Raw genomic sequence first — 20,130 nt, 5'->3', positions numbered from 1 at the left:
TATTCTTGTAATACCTGTAAGATCTTTAGTAAGTTGCCCCATTTCATTCCTGATATTGGTGATTTGTATTTTATCACTCTTTTTAAAATCAGTTATTTAGGGTGTTATCAATTTTATTAGTGTTTTAGAATAGCAAATTTTTGCTTTGTTAATTGTCTCTTTTGTTTTCTTTTTTTTTTATTGATTTCTGATCTTATTTTTACTATTTTATTCCTTCTTCTTAGTTTGGGTTTATTTGCCATTTTCTTAGCTTCCTAAAAAGGAAACATACATCATGGATTTTAACCTTTCTTCTTTTCATACACAATCATTCTAAAAGCTGTATATTTTACTTAGTACAGCTAAGCTGCAGCCAAAAATATTGATGTTATATTTTAATTATCAGTAATTCAAAATATTTTATAATTCCCTTCATCATTTCCTCCATGACATGTATGTTATTTATGTCTGTTGTTTAAGTTACAAGTATTTGTGGATTTTCTAGATAGTATTTTGTTATTGAATACTAATATGATTCTGCTGTGGCTGAGAACATACTCAGTAGGATTTCAATCTTTTGAAATTTATTAGTTTTATTTTTTAGAGAGGTTGTAGGTTTACCGAAAAATCATCCATAAATTCAGAGTTCCCATATACCACCATATTATTAACACATTTCATTAGTATGGTACATTTGTTACAATATATGAAATTACATTTTTATGAAAGCTAATAGAGCTAATAAACTAATTCAGCAAAGTGGTGGGGTAAAGATCAATGCTCAAAAATCAGTAGTGTTTCTATAGACTGATAATAAGCAAGCTAAGGAGGAAATGCTGTGGAAGAAATCAAGAAAAAACTCCATTTACAACAGCAACTGAAAAAATCAAATACCTGAGAATAAATTTAACCAAGGATTCAAAGACTCATAATCAGGAAACTGAAAAAAAACATTGCTAAGAGAAATCAAAGAAGACCTAAATAAATGGAAGGACATTCCATGTTCATGGAGTAGAAGACCAAATTTGTTAAGATGTCTATTCAACCCCATATGCTTTACAGATTCAGTGTAGGCCCAATCAAAATTTCAACAGCCTCCTTTGCAGAAATGGAAAAGCCAAATATCAAGGTACTCATGCTAGTACCTTGCTGTTTTGATTAATGCCCTCTAACAAATTTAAAGTTGTAAAGTGTGAGTCCTCCAACTTTGTTCTTTTTTCAAGATGGTTTGCCTATTTGAGGCTCCTTATACTTTCATATACATTTGATGATTGGCTTGACATTTTAGCAATATTTAGTCTTCCAATCCATGATGATGGCACATCCTTGCATTTATCTAGGTCTTCTTTGATTTCTTTTAGCAATGTTTTGTACTTTTCTACGTGCAAGTTCTTTGCATTCTTAAATTTATTCCTAAACATTTTATTCTTTTAGTTGTTGCTACTGTAAATGGATTTTTTTCTTGATTTCTTATTCAGATTGTTCATTACTAGTATAAACAAATACTACTGATTTTTGGTGTTGATCTTGCACTCCACCACTTTGCTGATTTTGTTTATTAGGGCTAGTGGCTTTATTATAGATTTTTCAGGATTTTCTGTACATAAGCTCATGTCATCTGCAAAGAGGAAAAGTTTTACATCTTCCTTTCCAATCTAGTTGCCTTTTGTTTTTCTTGCCTAATTGTTCTAGCTAGAACTTCCAGAACAATGTTGAATAACAGTGGTGACAGTGGGCATCCTTGTCTTGTTCCTGATCTTAGAGGGAATGCTTTCAGTTTTTCACCATTGAGTGCAATGCTACCTGTGAGTTTTTCATATATGGCCTTTGTCATGTTGAGGAAGTTTCCTTCTATTCCTAGTTGTTTTTTTCTTCTAAAAAAGGAAGACACCTTTAATCAAGAGGCAAGAAGCCATGTAAATAGATCTTTTCCAAATAGTCCAGTAATTGCTCTACCAGCTGCCCAGAACTTCACACCTACTCATCTACTAATTCTTTCAAAAAGCCAAAGATTATGCCCATTTTACAGTGGAGTGGGGATTTAAAGAGAATTCAACCTTGTTTGGACCTGATTGAAACTAACCAACATGCTACAAAGCCCTGTGAGGTCAGTTTAAAGTTACTTTTCCTCCTTTTATGACCACCCAGACCAGGGTTCAGATAAGATGGGAAAGGAAACCAGAAGATTATACCTAGTTTTATAAGTGTTTTTTATGAAGAATGGGTGTTGAATTTTGTGAAATGTCTTTTCTGCATCATTTGAAATTACCATGTGGTTTCTTTTTCATTCATTCTATTATATCAATTGGTATTCTTATGCTGAGCCAGCCTTGCATATATGGGGTAAATCCCACTTGATTGAGGTGAAAAATTCTTTCGATGTGCTGTTGGATTCAGTTTGCTAGTGTTTTGTGGAGGATTATGGCATCTATATGCATTAGGCATATTCATCTGTAATTTTCTTTTCTTGTATTTTTACCTGATTTTGGTATGAGGGTTACTTTGGTGTCATACAATGAGTTAAGGAGTGTTCCCTCCTCTTAATATTATGGATGAGTTTGAGCAGGTTTGGAGTTAATTCTTCTTGGAATGTCTGGCATTCCATCTGCTACTGGACTCTTTTGTTGGGAGGTTTTTGTTTTTTTAAGGTTTATTTATTTATTTATTTATCTCCCCTTCCCCTCCCACCCTGGTTGTCTGTTCTCTGTGTCTATTTGCTGCATCTTCTTCTTTGTCTGCTTCTGTTGTTGTCAGTGGCACGGGAATCTGTGTTCCTTTTCGTTGCATTATCTTGTTGTGTCAGCTCTCCGTGGGTGCAGCGCCACTTCTCGGCAGGCTGCACTTTCTTTTGTGCCGGGCGGCTCTCCTTACGGGGCGCACTCCTTGCACGTGGGGCTCCCCGACGCGGGGCACACCCCTTCGTGGCAGGGCACTCCTTGCGTGCATCAGCACAGCGCATGGGCCAGCTCCACACGGGTCAAGGAGGCCCTGGGTTTGAACTGCGGACCTCCCATGTGGTAGACGGATGCCCTAACCACTGGGTCAAGTCTGCTTCCCATGTTGGGAGGTTTTTGATTACTGATTTTTTCATTTCATCTAGGTTTTCTAATTTATTATTTATGATATACTCTTCTAGTACTCTTTATTTCTTTGGGGTCCTTAGTGATGTTGTCCTTTTTATTTCTAATTTTGGTTATTTGTGTCTTCTCTCCTTTTTCCTTGTCAGCCTCGCTTAAAAATTGTTGATTTTATTGCTCTTTTCAAAGAACCAAACTTTGTTTTTATTGATTCTCTCTATTGTTTTAAAATTATCTATTTCATTTATCTCCAATCTAATCTTTGTTATTTCTGTCCTTCTGCATACTCTGGGTTTATTTTGCTCTCTCTTTTTCTAGATTATCCAGTTTTGAGGTTAGATCTCGATTTGTGATCTTTCTTCTTTTGTTAAATGTAGATATTTAGAACTATAAATTTCCCTTACAACATTGCCTTTGCTGCTTCCCATAATTTTGTCATGTTGTGTTTTAATTTTCATTTGCTCAAGATATTTCCTAAGTTCCCTTTTGATTTCTTCTTTAACCAGTTGGTTGCGTAATAGTACATTGTTTAATTTTCACATTTCTCCCTCTGTTATTGATTTCTAGCTCATTCCATTGTGGTCAAAGAAGATGCATTATACGATTTCAATATTTTTAAATTTGAGACCTGTTTTGTGACCTTCATTATATGATCTATCCTGGAGAATGATCCATGTGCAGTAGAGAAGAAGGTATATTCTACTGCTATTGGGTGAAGTGTTCTACGTATGTCTATTAGGTCTAGTTGGTTTAAAATATTGTTCAAGTCTTCCGTTTCCTTATTGATCTGCTTCTTGTGTATTGAGCTCTCTATTAATGTAGAACTGCCTATTTCTCTCTTCAAATCTGTCAATATTTGCTTCATATATTTTGGGGCTCTGCTGATCTGCATATATACACTTATAATTGCTATGTCTTTTGTTGAGTTGGACCCTTTATCAGTATATAATGATCTTCTTTTCCCTCAGAACAGTTTTTGATTTTAAGTCATTTCATCCAATATAACTATAGCTAATCCAGCTCTCCTTTGTTTCTACTTGCATGGCATGTTTTTTCCACCCTCTTCCTTTCAACCTTCTTATGCCTTTGAATTTATGGAGTGTGTCTTGTAAACAGCATAGAGATGGGCCATACTTATTTTATCCATTTTGCCAATCTCTGCCTTTTGACCAGAGAGTTGAATCCATTTACATTTAAAGTAACTACTGATAATACCGGAATTTCTGCTGCCATTTTGCTATTTTGTCTTTGTAAGTCTTATACCCTTTTCATCTTCATTTCTTCCATTACTGCCTACTTCCATATTTATTTGACTTTTATTTTTAGGATACCAGGGATTGATTTTGGGACCTTGCATATGGGAAGTAGGCATAAAATAAAAGGGCAGCTGCACCTGCTCCCCTTTATTTTTTTATTATGCCATTTGAACCCTTTCTAACTTTTTTCTGAACACATTTTTCACGTGTTTTCTTCATCTATATACTTACTTATTTTTTATCTACTTGTTCTCTCAAGATATATTAAAAATCTCCCTGCATTTCCAAGTATGATGAGCGAAAACCTTACTGGGCTTCCTCCCACCCACTCAGAAAACAATAGAAAACCTAGAATAATGCAAATATCAACCAGCTGAAGGTCCTGGAGATGGAACAGGAGTAGATAGATTCAATGGGAGAGTAGACTCTCCTGGCGGTGGGGTAAAAGGGAGTTTTTGGCCTAAGGCTAAGTGCATATTTGGCCTCTTAGAAGTAGCATTAATTTAATTAAACGGAAATGAAATTAGCCAGTGGGTCTTAAATAGGGATCCTTCTAGGCATGCACTTCACTGATACCTTTATCTCTTTCTGAGGTCTCCCTCAGAAACCCAAGCCCTTACACAGAGATCTGAGAACTTGTGAAAATGTTTCAGTCATTAGTGGCTTAGCAAATGCATGATTTAATGATGCAACAACTGTTGTTTTGACAAAGAACCTGATCAGAAAAAAAAAAATGAAAGCTCCTGTATTTGTGGGGAATTAGTAGATGAGACCTGTGGCCTGCAGTGGAGATACCACTTGATGGAACTTTCAAAAAAACTTTTTTGTTGGGTTCTTGTATTTTCTATTGGTGACCAACTCAGTGCATTACAAATCCCAATGATGTGGAAGAATGGGCTCATGTGATTGTGATGTATATTCAGCTCTGCAAGGTGTCAGTATTGGAGTCAGATTTATCAGGTTTTCTTTACGGACTTCAGGAGGAGCTGATTCTTGCATGGGGAGATTCACTGCATGAAGATCATGACCTATGAAACCAAGTAAACCATCACTGACATCTCCCAACCTTCACACTCAGGGTTCTTCTCTCCAGCTTTTGAATCCAGTCCCAAGATAGATGTCTATGACTTCAAAGGATCCTTCTAGACTAGGCCGGAGTTAAGAGTTATTCTTCTGGAAAGAATGTTTGGAGAACCCATTTCCTCCTTGGGTGAGGACTAGAATTGTGGGTGCCCTCCCTTGGGTGAGAGGGACTGAGTACAGAGATCAAAGCTGTGTCTAGGAGTGGGGCTTTGTGGGGGGAAGAGTGGGAGTCAGGGAGCCATCCTCAGACAATAGGTCACTGGCCCTCCACTAGGTATTCTGATACACTCACTTGGGTGACAACAGATAGCATCAAACCCCAAGACTGAGCATGTTGAGGCAATGCATAAGAAAACAAGTGATGAGGGAACCCTCTTAGCAGGAAAACAGGGAATGGCATTGTGGCAGCCACAAGGAAGTAAGAATTCAAGATGGCAGGTGTGCTCATCTGTTCAGACGTTGAGCCATGGGGAAGATGAGTGAAGGGAACGGGGTCTTCCATCTAGGCCCATACCCATACGCTCCTTCACTAACTTTATTCCTAACCGGAAGCCCAGTTTGAGGGTGCAAGTACTGCATTAGGGACCCTTACATATCTGGGTTTGGTTTTGCTCCTGTTTCAGAGGTCAGTCTACTGCCACTTAGCTGCCCAGTGAGGAACTGCTTCCTGGCTGCTGTTCTGCATTGAGATTCTCAGAGCCTTTCCCAGCTACTAACATCTTTGACTAAACAGCCACCCCCAACTGGGGTTTGAGACCTCACAACACAATCCCATCCTGTACCTATTTGCATGATTCTGTGCCTTGTTTTACCTCTCCCAGGTGTCTGCATGTGTTTGGTCTTTTTCTGAATTTGAAAATAAAATCCCAGAGACAGAAGAACAGCTGGTAGAAGGGGACATCCCAGAGAATACAAGAGAATTCTGTAGAGGCACCTGCTAACCACAGCAAGAGCCACAAGACAACACCACACAAGCCTCATGTGTTTGGAGCAGTCTCTTTCTCCCAGGCTCTACAATCCCCCAACAGCCCCCCTCCCACAGCTCCTGTCTGACATGGACCCAAGCTCCTGAATTCCAGATGTCTTCTCACCTCTCATCCCATGCCCCTCGCCCCCTGGGACCTGCTGCTCAACAGAAGAATCAGCCCCAGGTCTGCAAGGCAAGTCAGGGGCACCCACCTTTCTTCTGTTTCTGGCTACTCTCTGGATTCTCTGAACTCCATCCTTTAGGGTGGGGGCTTTGCCACTCTTCCGCTCAGTACCTGCCCCCACTTCCCACTCTTCCGTCCCTCCCCATCCCTGCCCCTGATTAATTCTACTTCTCTTCCCCTGTGGTTCTACTCTGACCTCAAAGGATGTGCTGAAAATGTTGAGAAAGATGTCTGGTTTCTCTCCACCATGTTGAAAGTCTTGGGTGAGTTCATGCCCTGGTCAAGTGTGTGGGGTGATTGTGGATCTACCTCCTGTTAAATATGGTGTGAGCAGGGTGTCCTCTTGGTCCAGCTGAGGATACCACATGCCGAGCATTGTCTTGGTTTCAGGTTGAACCATATGAAACTGCCATTTCTTTAGTTCAAAAGCAGGAGTTCCTTATGGCTCAACCTGTCACTTATGATGGTTTGAGGCCAGGCCTATGTCACAACCACAAAGACTTCCACATACTGTTCTCTCTGTCTGCAATGCCTCCTTCCCTGCTTTCGACAAGACCAACATGCATAGCTAGACTCATTGAATGGACAAGCTGTCCACGAGCTGAAACTCTAAGTAGTGGAGATTTGTTCCTCTAAGACTTTGAGTCCACAGACGTCTCCAGATATAAAACTCCTCATTATTGGTTAAATTTTGTCTCCCAAAAGATATGTTTAAGTCATGATGCCTGATCCCATGAAGGTGATACTATTTGGAAATAGGGTCATTTCAGAGATAATTAAGTAAGTTAATTGAGGTCATACTGGAGTAAGGTGAGCCATTGTTCACTGTGCTCATGGTGCCTACAAGAAGGGGAGGAGGCTGCAGGATGATGGAGGCAGAGCCTGGAGTGACGCATCTACAAGCCAAGGCATGCCAAGAATGGCCAGGACCATGGGAAGCTGGGAGAGGCAGGGAGGAGCCTGCCTTCTGAGGTCCAGAGGGAGCACAGCCCTGCCGATACCTGGATCTTGGACTTCTGGCCCCCAGAACTGGGAGATAGTAAACTTCTGTTGTTTTAGGCCATCCACTTTGTGGTGCTTTGTGGTGGCAGCCCCAGGAAGGGAAGTGTTGTGGTGTGTGCTGGCAGGCTTTCAATCCACCAGTCGCCCTGCTGGTTTTGTCATCCTGGCTTGATCAGCTTTGTAATCTGCAGGCTTCCAATGGCAGGAAGCTCTACAAGGGACACCCCAGCCAAACAGAGAAAGATGGGCTTTATGCCAGAGGTACCTGGCTTCAGTTATGGCTCCTTCATTTATTGTGGGACTTCAAACATGCTTGTCACTCTTTTCATTTCTTTGAGCTTGAATGCGCTCACTTATAAAATGAACATAACAACCATGTCTTATTTGGAAGAGGAAATCAAGGGCCTGGACAACATTAAGCAGGTGTCTATGGAGCATCTGTTACTTGTGGGGCAGGTGAAAGACCCCATGTGAAAACTATAGATATAGTTCCAGCCTCTGAAGGGTTTCATCTGACTGGGGAAGCAGAGAAGTAAACAGGCAGCTAGTATTTAGGGTGAGCATTTCTGTACTTGAAAAAGTACAATGTACAAATGGGCCAACACGACCCAAGGTGGAGGGTAGGAAAAGGTTTCTTGGGAAGTATCTTCTAAGTTGAGAACTGCAGGATAAGGAGGAGGCAGCCAGATGAATGGGCAGGGAGAGAGGGTGAGAGGGTTTTAGGGAAAAGGACATTATGGGGAGAAACCAGAGACTTTTGAAGGTAGGACGATGGCCAGACTGCAGGAAACAATGGCAAGAACCTTAGAAGGTCTCATACATTTCCATAAGGGATGGGACTTTATTTTATTGTGTATCTGTTTTTAATTGAGCTATAATTCACACGATAAAATTCACCATTTTATGTGTGCAACTCAGTGGATTTTAGTAAATCCACAAGGGTGTCAATCATCACCACCATGTAATTCCAGAACGTATCATCACCCTCAAGAGAAACCCTCTGCCCATTAGCAGTCTCTCCTCATTAACTCCTTTCCCCAGCCCCCAGCAGCCTCCAATGTACTTTCTGTCTCTATGGGTTTGCCTATCCTGGACATTTTACATAAACAGAATCATCTGTGGCCTTTTGTGAAGGGCATCTTTCACTTAATATAATGTTTTCAAGGCCCCTCCGTGTTGTTGCATGTATCAGAGCATCATTCCTTTTCATGGCCAAATAATGCTCAATTGTGTGGATACACTACCTTTTGCTTATGCAAGATTCTGTTGTAAGTGCACAGGAATTCCAGTAAAGCTAGCGTCTCATTAGCACTGTCTTGATTTGAGTCTTTTATGGCCTCCAGAAGATTATTTTCTAAGCTAACCCATTCCTGTGCTTTGAAGCCTATTGTGTGTGGGACCTTTGGGTTAGAATCTGTTAAGGGGCCCTTTGATTGCATTAAGGGATCTTTTGATTAGGTCATTTGACTAGATCTCTTTAGGACTCTTGATTGGATTACATCAGTGGGGCATGACCCAGGTGAGTCTCCATTCCCTTGCTGGAATCTTCTATAAATTGAGACCTGAAGCAGAAGTACATAGAGAAAGACAGCTGCCATTTGGACTCTGCCATGTAGGAGGGGACTTCAGGAACAGCAGAGATTGCTGCCATCTTGTCTTGCCTTGTGGCAGGACTCCAGGATCTGCTAGCAGATCTTTGGTGAGATACCATCTCTGATGGTGTGTTAATTTGGACATTCTGGTATTTTTCCTTTGGTAGCCTTAGCAGACTAAAACTAGCACTTATTGTGTATTGAATTCTACTTTACAGGCATTATCAAATTTCAAATTCTACAAGGTGGAAGTTATTATTAGTAACTACAGAAACCAAAACCAAAATAAATCTATCACACGGTCAATCCATGGTGGTGGTAGTAGGGAAATTCTCAAGATTTTCTTAAAGTTTCACAGCTGGTTTCCAAATCCTATGCTCTTTCTAATATTGCAAATTCTGGCTTCTTCTGAACTAGGCAGCAATATTCCTTGGTGACTGAGATTTCTGAAAAGCCCCTGGGGTTGTCATTCTGAACATACATTTCATTCTCTCCATGAGAGTTTGGAAGATTAGACAATCCAGTGACTTGGGATTAGGTCTGACTGCCCCTGACATCTCTCCTGAACTTCCTCAACTGTAAAATGAGGATAATGTTGGGACTGTGTTGAATAATGCAGGCTGGTGTCAGTCATGGTGGAGCCAACACATCCCTTGTCCACAAGGCTGGTTGTGGGGAAAGGCAAGAAAACATACACAAATCACAGGTCAGAATGAAACAATTCTTGTCATCCAGTTCTTGGGATGCCAAAGAACACTTCATGGAGAAGGAGACACTGAAAGATGAACAGCTTGTCAATAGGCAGGTGTCAATAAGGAAGCTATTACAGGAATTGGGAATAATGCAGGCAGAGTGTTGTTTTGGAGAAAGCATAGGGTGTGTTATAGAGTCTTAGGATCCTGCTGGCTTGGTGGAGATTGGGGTGTGTTAGAGGCAGTAGAGAAGTATGAGGCTTCCAGCATGCAGAAGTCCTCAGATCCCCGGATAAAGGTAATGGTGAAATGATGGAGGTGCTGATGGAGCACAGATGTAAGGACACCCCCAGAGCTTGACTAGCAGCACCCCACAAGATAGAAATAAAAGAACATGGCCCATGAGGAAACACTTTCCTGAGGCCACTTCATCATGGAAAAGGAAGAGAGAATGGACTCCAAAGTGATTACAACTGGCATTTGTTCACCAATGTCCATAGCAGCATTATTCAAGGTTGCCAAAAGGTGGAATCAACCCAAGTGTCCACCAACAAATGAATAGATAGATGAAATATGGTGTATACAGTGGTATATTATTCCATTATTATAAGAAGGAATGCATTTCTGATCCATGGTACAACATGGATGAACCTTGAGGACATCATGTTGTGTGAAATAAGCCGGTCACAAAAAGACAAATACTACTTATATGAAATACGTAGAATAAGCAAATGCATAGAGGTCGAGAGTGGACTACAGGTTGTCTGGGGTATGGGTGGGGGTGAGGAATGGAAAGATATTGTTTAATGGGTAGAGTTTCTGAAGGGACGAAAAATTTTGGGTAACGGATGTTGGGGATGGTAGTACAATATTGTGAATGTAATTAACACACACTGAATTGTATGTTTTAAAGTGGTTACGATGGGAAATTTTGAGTTGAATCTATGTTACTGCAACAAAAAGTTTGAAATTAAAGAAAATGAAAGCCAAAGAAAAGGTGATTTCACCCTTTAGAGGATAAGTGATGGAAAGGTGAGGACATTGAGCAAGATGGTGGAGGCAGAAGGCACTTTTGGAGGGAAGGAGGGTGAGTGCCCTTTTGGCCTTATTGAATTTGCAGGGCTTGCTGAGGATGCAAGTGGAGATAAGTTAGTACAAACTGGAGTTGATAGTTGAGCAAAGTTCAAGGCTAAGTATATCATTTTGGGAGACAGAGGTTGAAGTCATGTAGGTAGACGGATTCTCCCAAAATGACAATCTAGAAAAATGGTGTGAAGATAATGCTGGAATCTTTTTTTTTTTAAAGATTTATTTTTTATTTATTTCTCTCCCCTTACCCCGCCTCCCCTGCCCCCCAGTTGTCTGCTCTCTGTGTTCATTCACTGTGTGTTCTTCTGTGACCACTTCTATCCTTATCAGCAGCACCAGGAATCTGTGTCTCTTTTTGTTGCATCATCTCGTTATGTCAGCTCTCCATGTGTGCGGTGCCATTCCTGGGCAGGCTGCACTTTCTTTCGCACTGGCAGCTCTCCTTACGGGGCGCACTTCTTGCACGTGGGGCTCCCCTACGTGGGTACACCCCTGCGTGTCAGGGGACTCCTTGCATGCATCAGCACTGCACGTGGGCCAGCTCCACACGGGTCAAGGAGGCCCGGGGTTTGAACCACGGACCTCCCATGTGGTAGGCGGACGCCCTAACCACTGGGCCAAGTCCGCTCCCCTGACAATACTCTTTAATCATTAGTTAAACAGGTCTAACAACAAGCAAGGTGTTGGTGGCGGGGTGAGGTAGGAGAGTCCTGTATGATGCTATCTATGTTTGTTTTGTAAGTTCACAACTGTTACTATACACTGATTGTTTATGTATGTTTGTGTGTGGGTGATACATTCCAATAAATAATTTTAAAACAACAACAAAAAACGACACTGTGCCTCGTGTCTCCTGCCAGGTGCGTTTCAGGCAGGTGCCTGTTGGGACCTGGCGAACGCCAATGGGTGGGGAAAGAGAAACGGGCAGGGGGCAGGGCGGGGGGAATCGCCTGCGCTCCCGGGGGCCCCGCTGCAGCGGCTGGGTGGAGGGGGCAGAGGCCGCGGGTCCCATACAGGCGCCTGCCGCACGGGCCACACGGAAGGACTTTTGGGGAAACGCTTCCCACACATTGCGTGTCCAGGCTCCGTCAGAGGCTCGGGGCGTGGCGCCTCGTTATCTGGACGTGTGAAAGGCCACCTGCGCGGCCCCGGAGGGAGACGTTCGCCGGGAGCTTTCCCTCCTCTGGCTCTGACTTACAACTGGAAAGCAGGCGTGTCAGCAGAGGACTCTATTTTGTCACGTGTGACTCCCACGCTCCTGGGACCTGCCCTGAGCATCCTTTCCTGTGCGTGGGGACAGGCGGGACCCTGCAGTCGGGCTGCCAGCTGACCACTGGGGAGGGGACGCCGGAGCCCGTCCTCACAGCTAGGCTTCCTGGGGTCTCTCAACCCGTCCCCCACCGGGGGCCCAGCAGGCCTCTTGGTCTGTGCTTCCGGGGACGCGTGCGGGGCAAACCAGGAGGCCTTGCGGAACAAATGCTCCCTCGGGCCACCAGGAGGCTCCTCGGGGGGAGGCCCGAGTCGTGGGAGGGCCAAGTCACCCCTGGGATCCTGGCATTCGCAGGCCGTGCTGACCTGTCCTCCCTGCCTTCTCTGACCCTCTCTTCTCTCATTGTCTTTCTCCCTCCCACCCCCTTTTTTTTTATTCCTCCCCTCTTGGGACTTGCCAGCTGTCTGCTCTCTGTGACCATTCGCTGTGCGCTCTTCTGTGCTTCTTGCTCGTCTCCCTTCTTTTTGTTGCGTCACCTTGCTGAGTCGGCGCTCCGTGGCGCTTGCGGGCCGGGCAGTGCTCCATGGCGTGTGGGCCAGCCCGCCTTCACAGGGAGGCCCCGGGACGCGAACCCAGGCCTCCCATAGGGCAGACGGGAGCCCCGCTGATTGAGCCACAGCCGCTTCCCTCTCCCCTCTTTTTAATTTTTAAAAATTATTTTATTTTTAAAGAAGCTTTAGCTTACATAAATGTTACAACAAAAATCTAGGGGTTCCCATATACCCCACCCTCTCCCCTTCTCACCTCCCCCCTTAACCACATCCTTCCTTGCTGTGGCACACTTCTTACAGTTGATGAACACGTTAAAGCATTGCTACTACCCATGGGCTATGGTTTACATTATAGCTTACACTTGGCACTGCACAATTTTATAGATTTTGACAGAATGTACAGTGGCCCCTAATCTGGCACCGCGATGTCATGCAGAACAATTCCAATGTCCCCCAAATGCCCCACGTTACACCCATTCTTCCCTCTCCCTCCCCTCAGAACCTCCCCTGGCCACACTGCCTTAATGTCGATGATTCAAGTTCTTCCACTGCTAGAAATTAGTAAGGCTGCTTTAGCCCGTAGTTGCATTCCCTTATAGCTTGTTCATCTCCCGATCTTGAGGACTTGGAGGGGACGCCCACTCTGCGTCTGACTGGAGGGGCCTAGATGCCGTGGGGCAGGTGGACGGAGCCGTCTTGCTTGCAGTTGTAGACACGCTCCCTTCTCTCATTCTCTCTCCTTCCCCTCTCACTTTCCTCTCCCCCCTCCCTCCCTCTTGTTCTCTCATCCCCACCCCTCCTCATTCTCTCTCCCTCCCCTCTTGCTTTCCTCCCCCCCCCCCCCCCCCCTCTGTGTCTCCCATGGACTCTGAGGACCTTGGAAGCATAGGCATGTGTGGCAAGCCCCAGTAAACCAGAGATTTTGGAAAGAAAATTAGTCTTCACAGTTCCTGGAACAGACAGGGGGGCACACCTCCCAGGGCCACCAGGGAAGTGTGCCGGGAGTGCGGGCTCAGCGGGGACGGTGCCATCGGGCCTGGGGGCTGTGCCTCTGGGCAGCTGTGGCTGGAGAGCGAGGGAGGAGGCTGGGAGTTGGTCTTTCACAGCGGGGAAGCCAGGTGGGACGCGGGGAGGAGGGGGCGGCTGCTTATCTTGCGTTAGCAGGTGTTGGGGTCTTCACCGAGGGCCAAACAGCAGGGTCTGAGATGCCATGACGTGGTGGCAGCGCAAAGCCTTTATTTTCACCCACTACACCCTTCTCTCCTGGACTCTCATTGTCCCACCCCTCCCCTCTCTCATTCTCTCTCTAATTCTCTGTCATTCTCTCCCTCTAATCCTCTCTCACTCATTCACTCTCATTCTCTCTCCCTCATTCTCTTTTATTCTCTCTCTGCCTCTCGTTCTCTTTCATTCTCTCATTTGCTTTCATTCTCACTTTCTCATTCTCTCTTCCTCATTCTTTTATTGTCTCTCATTCTACCTCTCCCATTCTTTCTCATTCTCTCCCTCATTCTCTCCCTTTGTCATTCTCTCTCCCTCTTCTTCATTCTCTCTCATTCTACCTCTCTGTCATTCTTTCTCATTCTCTCTCTCATTCTTTCCCTTTCTCATTCTCTCTCTCTCTTTTATTCTCTCTCCCCTAAGATGTTATCAGTTCATCACGTCCAGGATCTCGGTTGACAGACATGGCTTAGCTCAGTTGGGAGCTGATTTCGTTCCTCCACGGCAGGCTCTGGGGAAGACAAGCGCGTTAGCGGTGCTTTCCCGCGGATACCCTCTCCACAATGCCGCTTCCTCCTGGCATTGGGCACAGACCCCCAGCCCGTGCAGCCACAAGCCACGCTCAGGCCACAGGCACGTCCCCACCCGCCTTCCTCAGCAGAGTCACCAGGGACCCCACTAGCTTATCAGACCACCCTGAGAGCCGAGGAACTTCAGCTGCATTTGCTATGGATGATAAAAGGACCACGGGCATTTCAAGGTCTTGATAAAAATGTGAGGCGGGAGCTGGGCCGTCTCCCTGAGGAGGAAACCTGCAACCAAGGGGCCCACGATGCACTGTGCCGGGGCCCGGCTGGGGGTGGGGCGGGGGGCTGCCTCCTGTGGGTGATGGGACCTCAGGCCTGTCCCAGCTCAGGTGCGTAGGTGTCCCTGACCCCAAGCCTCAGCTCATCTGCAAAATGAGTGGGTGGGCTCTCCAGCTCTGGCCGTCCCCCCTCGCAGCCTGAACCACGGACCTCAGTCTACTTTGGTCCACCTGCCCAGGTACTACCTGCGCCTCCACCTGAGGGCCCCGAACTCCAGAGCCACTCCAGACTCCCTTGCCCCCAAGCCCGCTTACCCCGGGGCCGAGCACCTGGGCCAGGCGCCACCAGACGATGGAGGTGGGGACCGCTGCTCCGAGCGCCAGCACGGTGAATATACACATCACGGAGAGCACCCCCTGAAAGGCAGGCACGCGGGCTCAGCGCCCCCAAGCTGTGCCCCGCCTCCTGGGGGTGGGCCCGAGGGGGGCGGCTCCCCAGAGCCACCGAGCCACAGCAACCCTGCCGACAGAGGCAGCTGCTCGCGCCCGCCCCTCTGCGCACCTGGGCCCACCTGCTCATCACCCCGCGAGCCTGGTCTCCCGGCCCGCGGTCCTGGGGTCACGCCCTCGCTTCTCCGGGCTTCGATTTCCCCTTCTGGAGCAGGGGGCACTGACGCCCACCTCTCAGGATGCAAGCACAAGCCTTGGGTAAACTGTCCGGCCCCCTTGACCTGCCTTTGCCCCTCAGGTGGGCCTGCTGAACCTGCCTGGGAGGCAGCGAGGGGCAAGGCGGTCCCTTGAAGCAACGGACCAGTCCTGGGGACAGGCCACCCAAGCCAGATGAGCTAATGGGTCTCCTTCCACGGAGCCAGGGCCACCACCAGGTAGAAGAGGTGAGGGCACAGGTGTGTTTATGCCAACCAGGTGAGGTGGCATGGCCAGTCTGTGCTCCCTGGAAAAGCCCCTCAGGACCCCTTGTCTGCCCCACAGCGTCCCGCGGTGAGGGAGGCCTGAGGCGGGGTGAGGAGAGGTTAGAGAGGGGGTCTCAGTGCGCCCCTTGGGCCCCCTGCCAGGTCTCCTCTCTGACCGCGGCCTCTTCTTCTGATGATTGCAGGAATAAACCCTCCTCTTCCTCCTTACCTCAGTGTTCTGTGGACCCAGACAAGTTCCCCAGAATTTATTAAAAACGTTCTGGAGCAGGTGTCCAGCCCACCCTGCTCCCACAGGGAATTCAGTACCACGCCTCATCAGGCTGGCAAAATTCTCGTTGCTAATACTTAAGATTGTTAATAAATAAAAAACCTGTCTGTTTGGTTGTCGCTGTGTCTGGCTTCTTCGTCTGTGGCCCCACCACGTGTCCTCGTGCCCCTGGAGGAAGGAGAACTGGCCTCCCCGCCTCCCCGGCTCTTCCTGCCCACGGCCGCCCTCTCCGCGGGCTCCTACGCTGCTGCCACAGAGCTGGGGTTCTCGTTTGAACCGCCCCTCGAGACCCTCACAGCCGGTGGGAAGCCCAAGCCCAGGCCGCTCGGGTGGCCTTGTCCTGTTGTTCCAGCCCAGCCTCGAGGGCTCTTCTGCTCCAAGCCCCCCGCGCGCGGCCCCTTCCCTCGGCCTCCCCAGGCCTCCCCGGGATCCCCGCCGAGGAGAGCGGCGCTGCCAGCAGCCGCGGGCCTGGAACGTTCTGTCTGGAAGCGCTCACCAGCAGGGCCGAGCCGGCCCGGAAGCATTCCCGGATCACATTGGGCACGTGGTCGAAATGGTCCTCGGGCGGCTTCTGCGTGGGCACTGCGTCCAGCTCGCACTGTCGCCAGGCGTGGGTCGTCGCGGCCAGGCGAAGGGCGAGGAGCACGAAGCCCACGGCGGCCGTGACCAGGCTCACGACGCTCGTGACCAGGCGGCTCCAGGCCTGGGGAGGGCACTGGGGTCAGGGCGGCCGCTGGCCGGAGGCCCCGCCCTGGCATCCCTCGCTCTGCGCCGAAGCCCGCGGGTTTCCACAGCCGGGCCCCAGGGCCCACGCGGACTAAGTCGTGTTTGCGCGTCCCGCCCCCGGCCGAGCCCCCGCCGAGCCCCCCCTGCGCCCCCGCCGCTGGCGGGGCACGGGGCGGAGTGAATGAGGTCGGGAACCGTGAAGCGTCAACTGGGCAGAAGGTTCTGTCTCAGTTTCTCCACCCAGGACAGGGCTTGCGTCCCGCAGGTAAGTCCCTGGGACTCCCTGCCGCCCCCGCCCCCAGCACGCCCTCTGGAGGGGCTTTCTTGCGCGCCCCTCTTGCAGGCCCAGCCGGCAAAGCAGCACTGTCGGGCCTGGCAGAGGCCTCCGGGATCCCCGGTGGCGACGGCTGCTGTGGGTCAGGGGCCCGGGCCAAGCCTGCTCTGCCTGCGTTTGCCCTGCTGGCCTCTTGCCCACCACTCACGGAGGCCCCAAAGCGTCCCCAGGCCCAAGGGGATGGCGCAGACCTAGGCTGTCCCCTCTTCTTCCCAGCATCCCCTGTATACTGGAAACCAACAGGCCTGCGGGAGGGGCGCGCCAGGGCAGGGGTGCAGGGTGTGCAGTGCCCCCGCACAAGGACGGAGGCCTCCGCCCCAGCCAGCCCTGGACCTCGCCGCAGGGCGCCCAGCCTCGGTTTCTCAGCATGCAGGTGTGCTGCAGGTGTGCTGTAGGTGTGCTCCAGGTGGGCCCGTGGGGCCCTGTGCCTGGGGGCCAGGCAGCTGTGGGGCCTGGGGCTCTGGGTTTCCAGGAAGCCCATTTCTTTCAGGTGGTGGCTGGGACTCGAGCAGCGAGGTGGACTCCCAGGCCACCTGGCTCCCCCACCTGCCAGGCCTGCTCTGTGGGCGGGGGCTCCTCAAGGCAGTGAGGAACCGAGTCGGGATCTCAGAGGCAGGTGGAGGGGCTGAGGAGCCACCAGGATTGCTGTCGCCAGATTTTACAGCCGGACTTCAGTGAGCCGGGCCAGACCCGAAGGGCAGGATGTCCTGAGAGCACCTGTCCAGGTGGGCGCTGGCGCCTCTGACTTGCCCATTATTCCCCCTGCCACGCCCCAAAGTGAAGGTGGGAGAGGCCTGCGTGCACCTCACCCTGTCATCAGCACCCCCTCCACGGACCTAAAGCGCAGATGGCCGTTCTGTCTGCCACCGCCGAGGACAAAGGGCGGCCCTGGACTCGGCCTCCTCCTGCAGGGCCCAGGGGCAGTGTCTCCCGTGATGGCTGCTTTCCTTGCCCCACGGTAGTGCCCACCCAGTACCCCCGAGCTCCGCACACCCTTCTCCCTCGAGGTCAGCAAGAGCTGGATCCAATGGCCAGTCAGCCCCAAAGGGAGTCACGAGGAGGCAGAACCTCTTGCAAGGGCACCTGATGGCTGGCGAGGGGTCGGCGCCGTGTGCAAACCCGAACCCCCGACAGAGACGTGGAAACCAGAGGGCCTCTGGGCTCGCCCGGCTCAGCCGCTGGCCCTTGGGGTCTCAGACCCGTCCTCAAAAATGGGGGCGACTGACCCCAGGGAGCTCTCCCAGAAGCCCCTGGTCGTAAGCAGGTGCCGCTGTCCTCACACTCACCAAGCACTTAGTGGGCTTCTTTTCCGAGATGACCGACAGCAGCCCGCAAATGATGTACTACCCGGAGAAGAGGAAACGGCTGCGTCACTCTCCACGGCAGACGCAGCCACACGTCCCCACCATCGAGTCATCCTTTTCTTGTTGGCCCTCCTGGAAACGTCCCCAGCTGGACGCCCCCCATGTGCGTGAGAAGTGCTTTGGGGGGAAGCAGGGGTGGCGCGCAGCAGCCCCTGAAGCTCTCACAGGGCCTGGGAAATCCGGGAGAGAAGCCGCCTGCCACACGAATAAAGGGGCGTCGAGTCCGGTGCTCTGGGCAGGCGGCCGTGCGGGCAGCGGCTTTCCAGGGACAGGCTGCTGGGGCCTTTCTGGCAAAGGCGGAGAGGTGGGAAGAGAAAAGCAAGCACGGGCCCTGAGTCCTTGGCTCCACAGGCTGCGCCGGACAGAATTAAGGACAGATGGAAAATGGGGCCAGTGCAGGGGAGGTGTTCAGCCTGGGTTAAAGGTAGGTGAGAGTATTTGATGCTGGGTTGTTAGAGGAAAAATGGGTTGGGGCCGATTCTAAGTAACTGTGATGAAAGGAAATGACATGGCATGACGGCAAGACCGAAAAAAAAAAACGTCATCTGCCCAGCATAGAGAGGTGCCGTGGCGAGGCCGTGGGAAAGGCTTGTGCACCTGTCACAAGACAAAAGCCCCCTGGAAGCCCCTTGGCCCCAGAGGCTGAGGCTATCTCAGGACTCTCAGGCTGTGTCTGAGGCAGAACATTCCAGAAGGCCTTCTTGGTGACAGTGGCTCAGAAGCAGCAGGCGGAGAGCCACAGAGCTCACACGCCAGCCGGCTGCCCTGCTCCCTCCACGGGGCTTCTCCTGCACTTGGCAAGAAGCAGGGTGATCCCAGGCCCCCGGGGAGCATTCCTGTCACAGTGTGATTCCCGAATGCACCCCCTTTTCCTTTTAAACGTGCCCCGCTGGGGCTATGTTCCCCCTAGACAGAAGCACCTGGACTTCCTGAGGCGCTCATGGATGGCAATCTGATTTTAGAAGACATCTTTGAGCCAGCCAATCCACACTGTTCAATCGGAACCCCCACTACTGGTGGGTTAACCCCCAAAACAAGGTCCGTGCCTGAGGCTTTGGTTTCCAAATGCCCTCCCCCCCCCAAAGACCCTCCTCCGGCGATGGCTGGTTCTACTCACACACACGGCGCCTACGAACGGGTACCCGGATTTCATCAAGGTGAGGATAACCGGGCCGAACTGAGGGCCGGAGGAAGCGCATGCCAGGAGGACGCCCAGGGGCAGGACCGTGAGGCCACAGAGGATCTGGATGGTCTGTGCGGGGAGAAGGAGGGTCCAGGGTCAGCAGGAACGGCGCTCCCCGGGCACGCGCCCGCGGCCACCCGAGCGGATGCCGAGGCGGAAAGGGCTGCGCTGGGGCTCGAAAGACGCCTGGGAGGGCGGCCAGCCCCGCTACCCCAGCCCACTGTGCCCCCAGCCCCGCGGTGTCCCCAGCCCACTGTGCCCCCAGCCCCTCCGCCCCCAGCCCCGCGGTGTCCCCAACCCACTGTGCCCCCAGCCCCTCCGCCCCCAACCCCGCGGTGCCCCCAGCCCGCTCCACCCCCAGCCCCGCTCCGCCCCCAGCCCCGCGGTGCCCCAGCCCACTGTGCCCCCAGCCCCGCGGTGTCCCCAGCCCCGCGGTGCCCCCAGCCCACTCCGCCCGCAGCCCGCGGTGCCCCCAGCCCGCGGTGCCCCCAGCCCACTCCGCCCGCAGCCCGCGGTGCCCCCAGCCCGCGGTGCCCCCAGCCCGCGGTACCCCCAGCCCCGCGGTGCCCCCAGCCCACTCCGCCCGCAGCCCGCTCCGCCCCCAGCTCCGCGGTG

At 50.2% G+C, this 20,130-nt stretch overlaps 1 protein-coding gene and 1 non-coding gene across 2 annotated transcripts; both read right to left on the bottom strand.

The window, feature by feature from the left end:
• Positions 1 to 2,045: 2,045 nt before the first annotated feature.
• Positions 2,046 to 2,166, bottom strand: LOC111762447 (small nucleolar RNA SNORA61). Its single transcript, XR_002795556.1, has one exon. It is a non-coding gene; the product is annotated as a small nucleolar RNA SNORA61 (small nucleolar RNA).
• Positions 2,167 to 13,896: 11,730 nt separating this feature from the next.
• Positions 13,897 to 19,618, bottom strand: LOC101446442 (membrane-spanning 4-domains subfamily A member 6D-like). Its single transcript, XM_004450915.3, has 5 exons — positions 19,450 to 19,618; positions 18,255 to 18,311; positions 16,405 to 16,611; positions 15,024 to 15,125; positions 13,897 to 14,414 (listed from the first exon to the last, which is right to left on the bottom strand). The coding sequence occupies exons 1-5, from the start codon at positions 19,483 to 19,485 to the stop codon at positions 14,373 to 14,375; spliced, it is 444 nt and encodes a 147-aa protein (XP_004450972.2). The 5' UTR covers positions 19,486 to 19,618; the 3' UTR covers positions 13,897 to 14,372.
• Positions 19,619 to 20,130: the final 512 nt, after the last annotated feature.

Source organism: Dasypus novemcinctus, chromosome 10 (genome assembly GCF_030445035.2).
Source record: "Dasypus novemcinctus isolate mDasNov1 chromosome 10, mDasNov1.1.hap2, whole genome shotgun sequence".
Classification (NCBI taxonomy): Eukaryota; Metazoa; Chordata; class Mammalia; order Cingulata; family Dasypodidae; genus Dasypus; species Dasypus novemcinctus.
Note: the sequence above shows the minus strand (reverse complement) of the source record. Positions and strands in the feature narration are given on the sequence as shown.

Bases quoted from the DNA above. Each gene is read 5' to 3' on its own strand.
- LOC101446442 (XM_004450915.3), bottom strand. From the start codon at position 19,485: ATGAAATCCGGGTACCCGTTCGTAGGCGCCGTGTGT. The intron at 15,126-16,404 runs GTGAGCGCTTCC...CCTGCCTTTCAG, and splicing joins GGGCCGGCTCGGCCCTGCTG to GGGGTGCTCTCCGTGATGTG. The intron at 14,415-15,023 runs GTAAGCGGGCTT...TGTCTTCCCCAG, and splicing joins CCCAGGTGCTCGGCCCCGGG to AGCCTGCCGTGGAGGAACGA.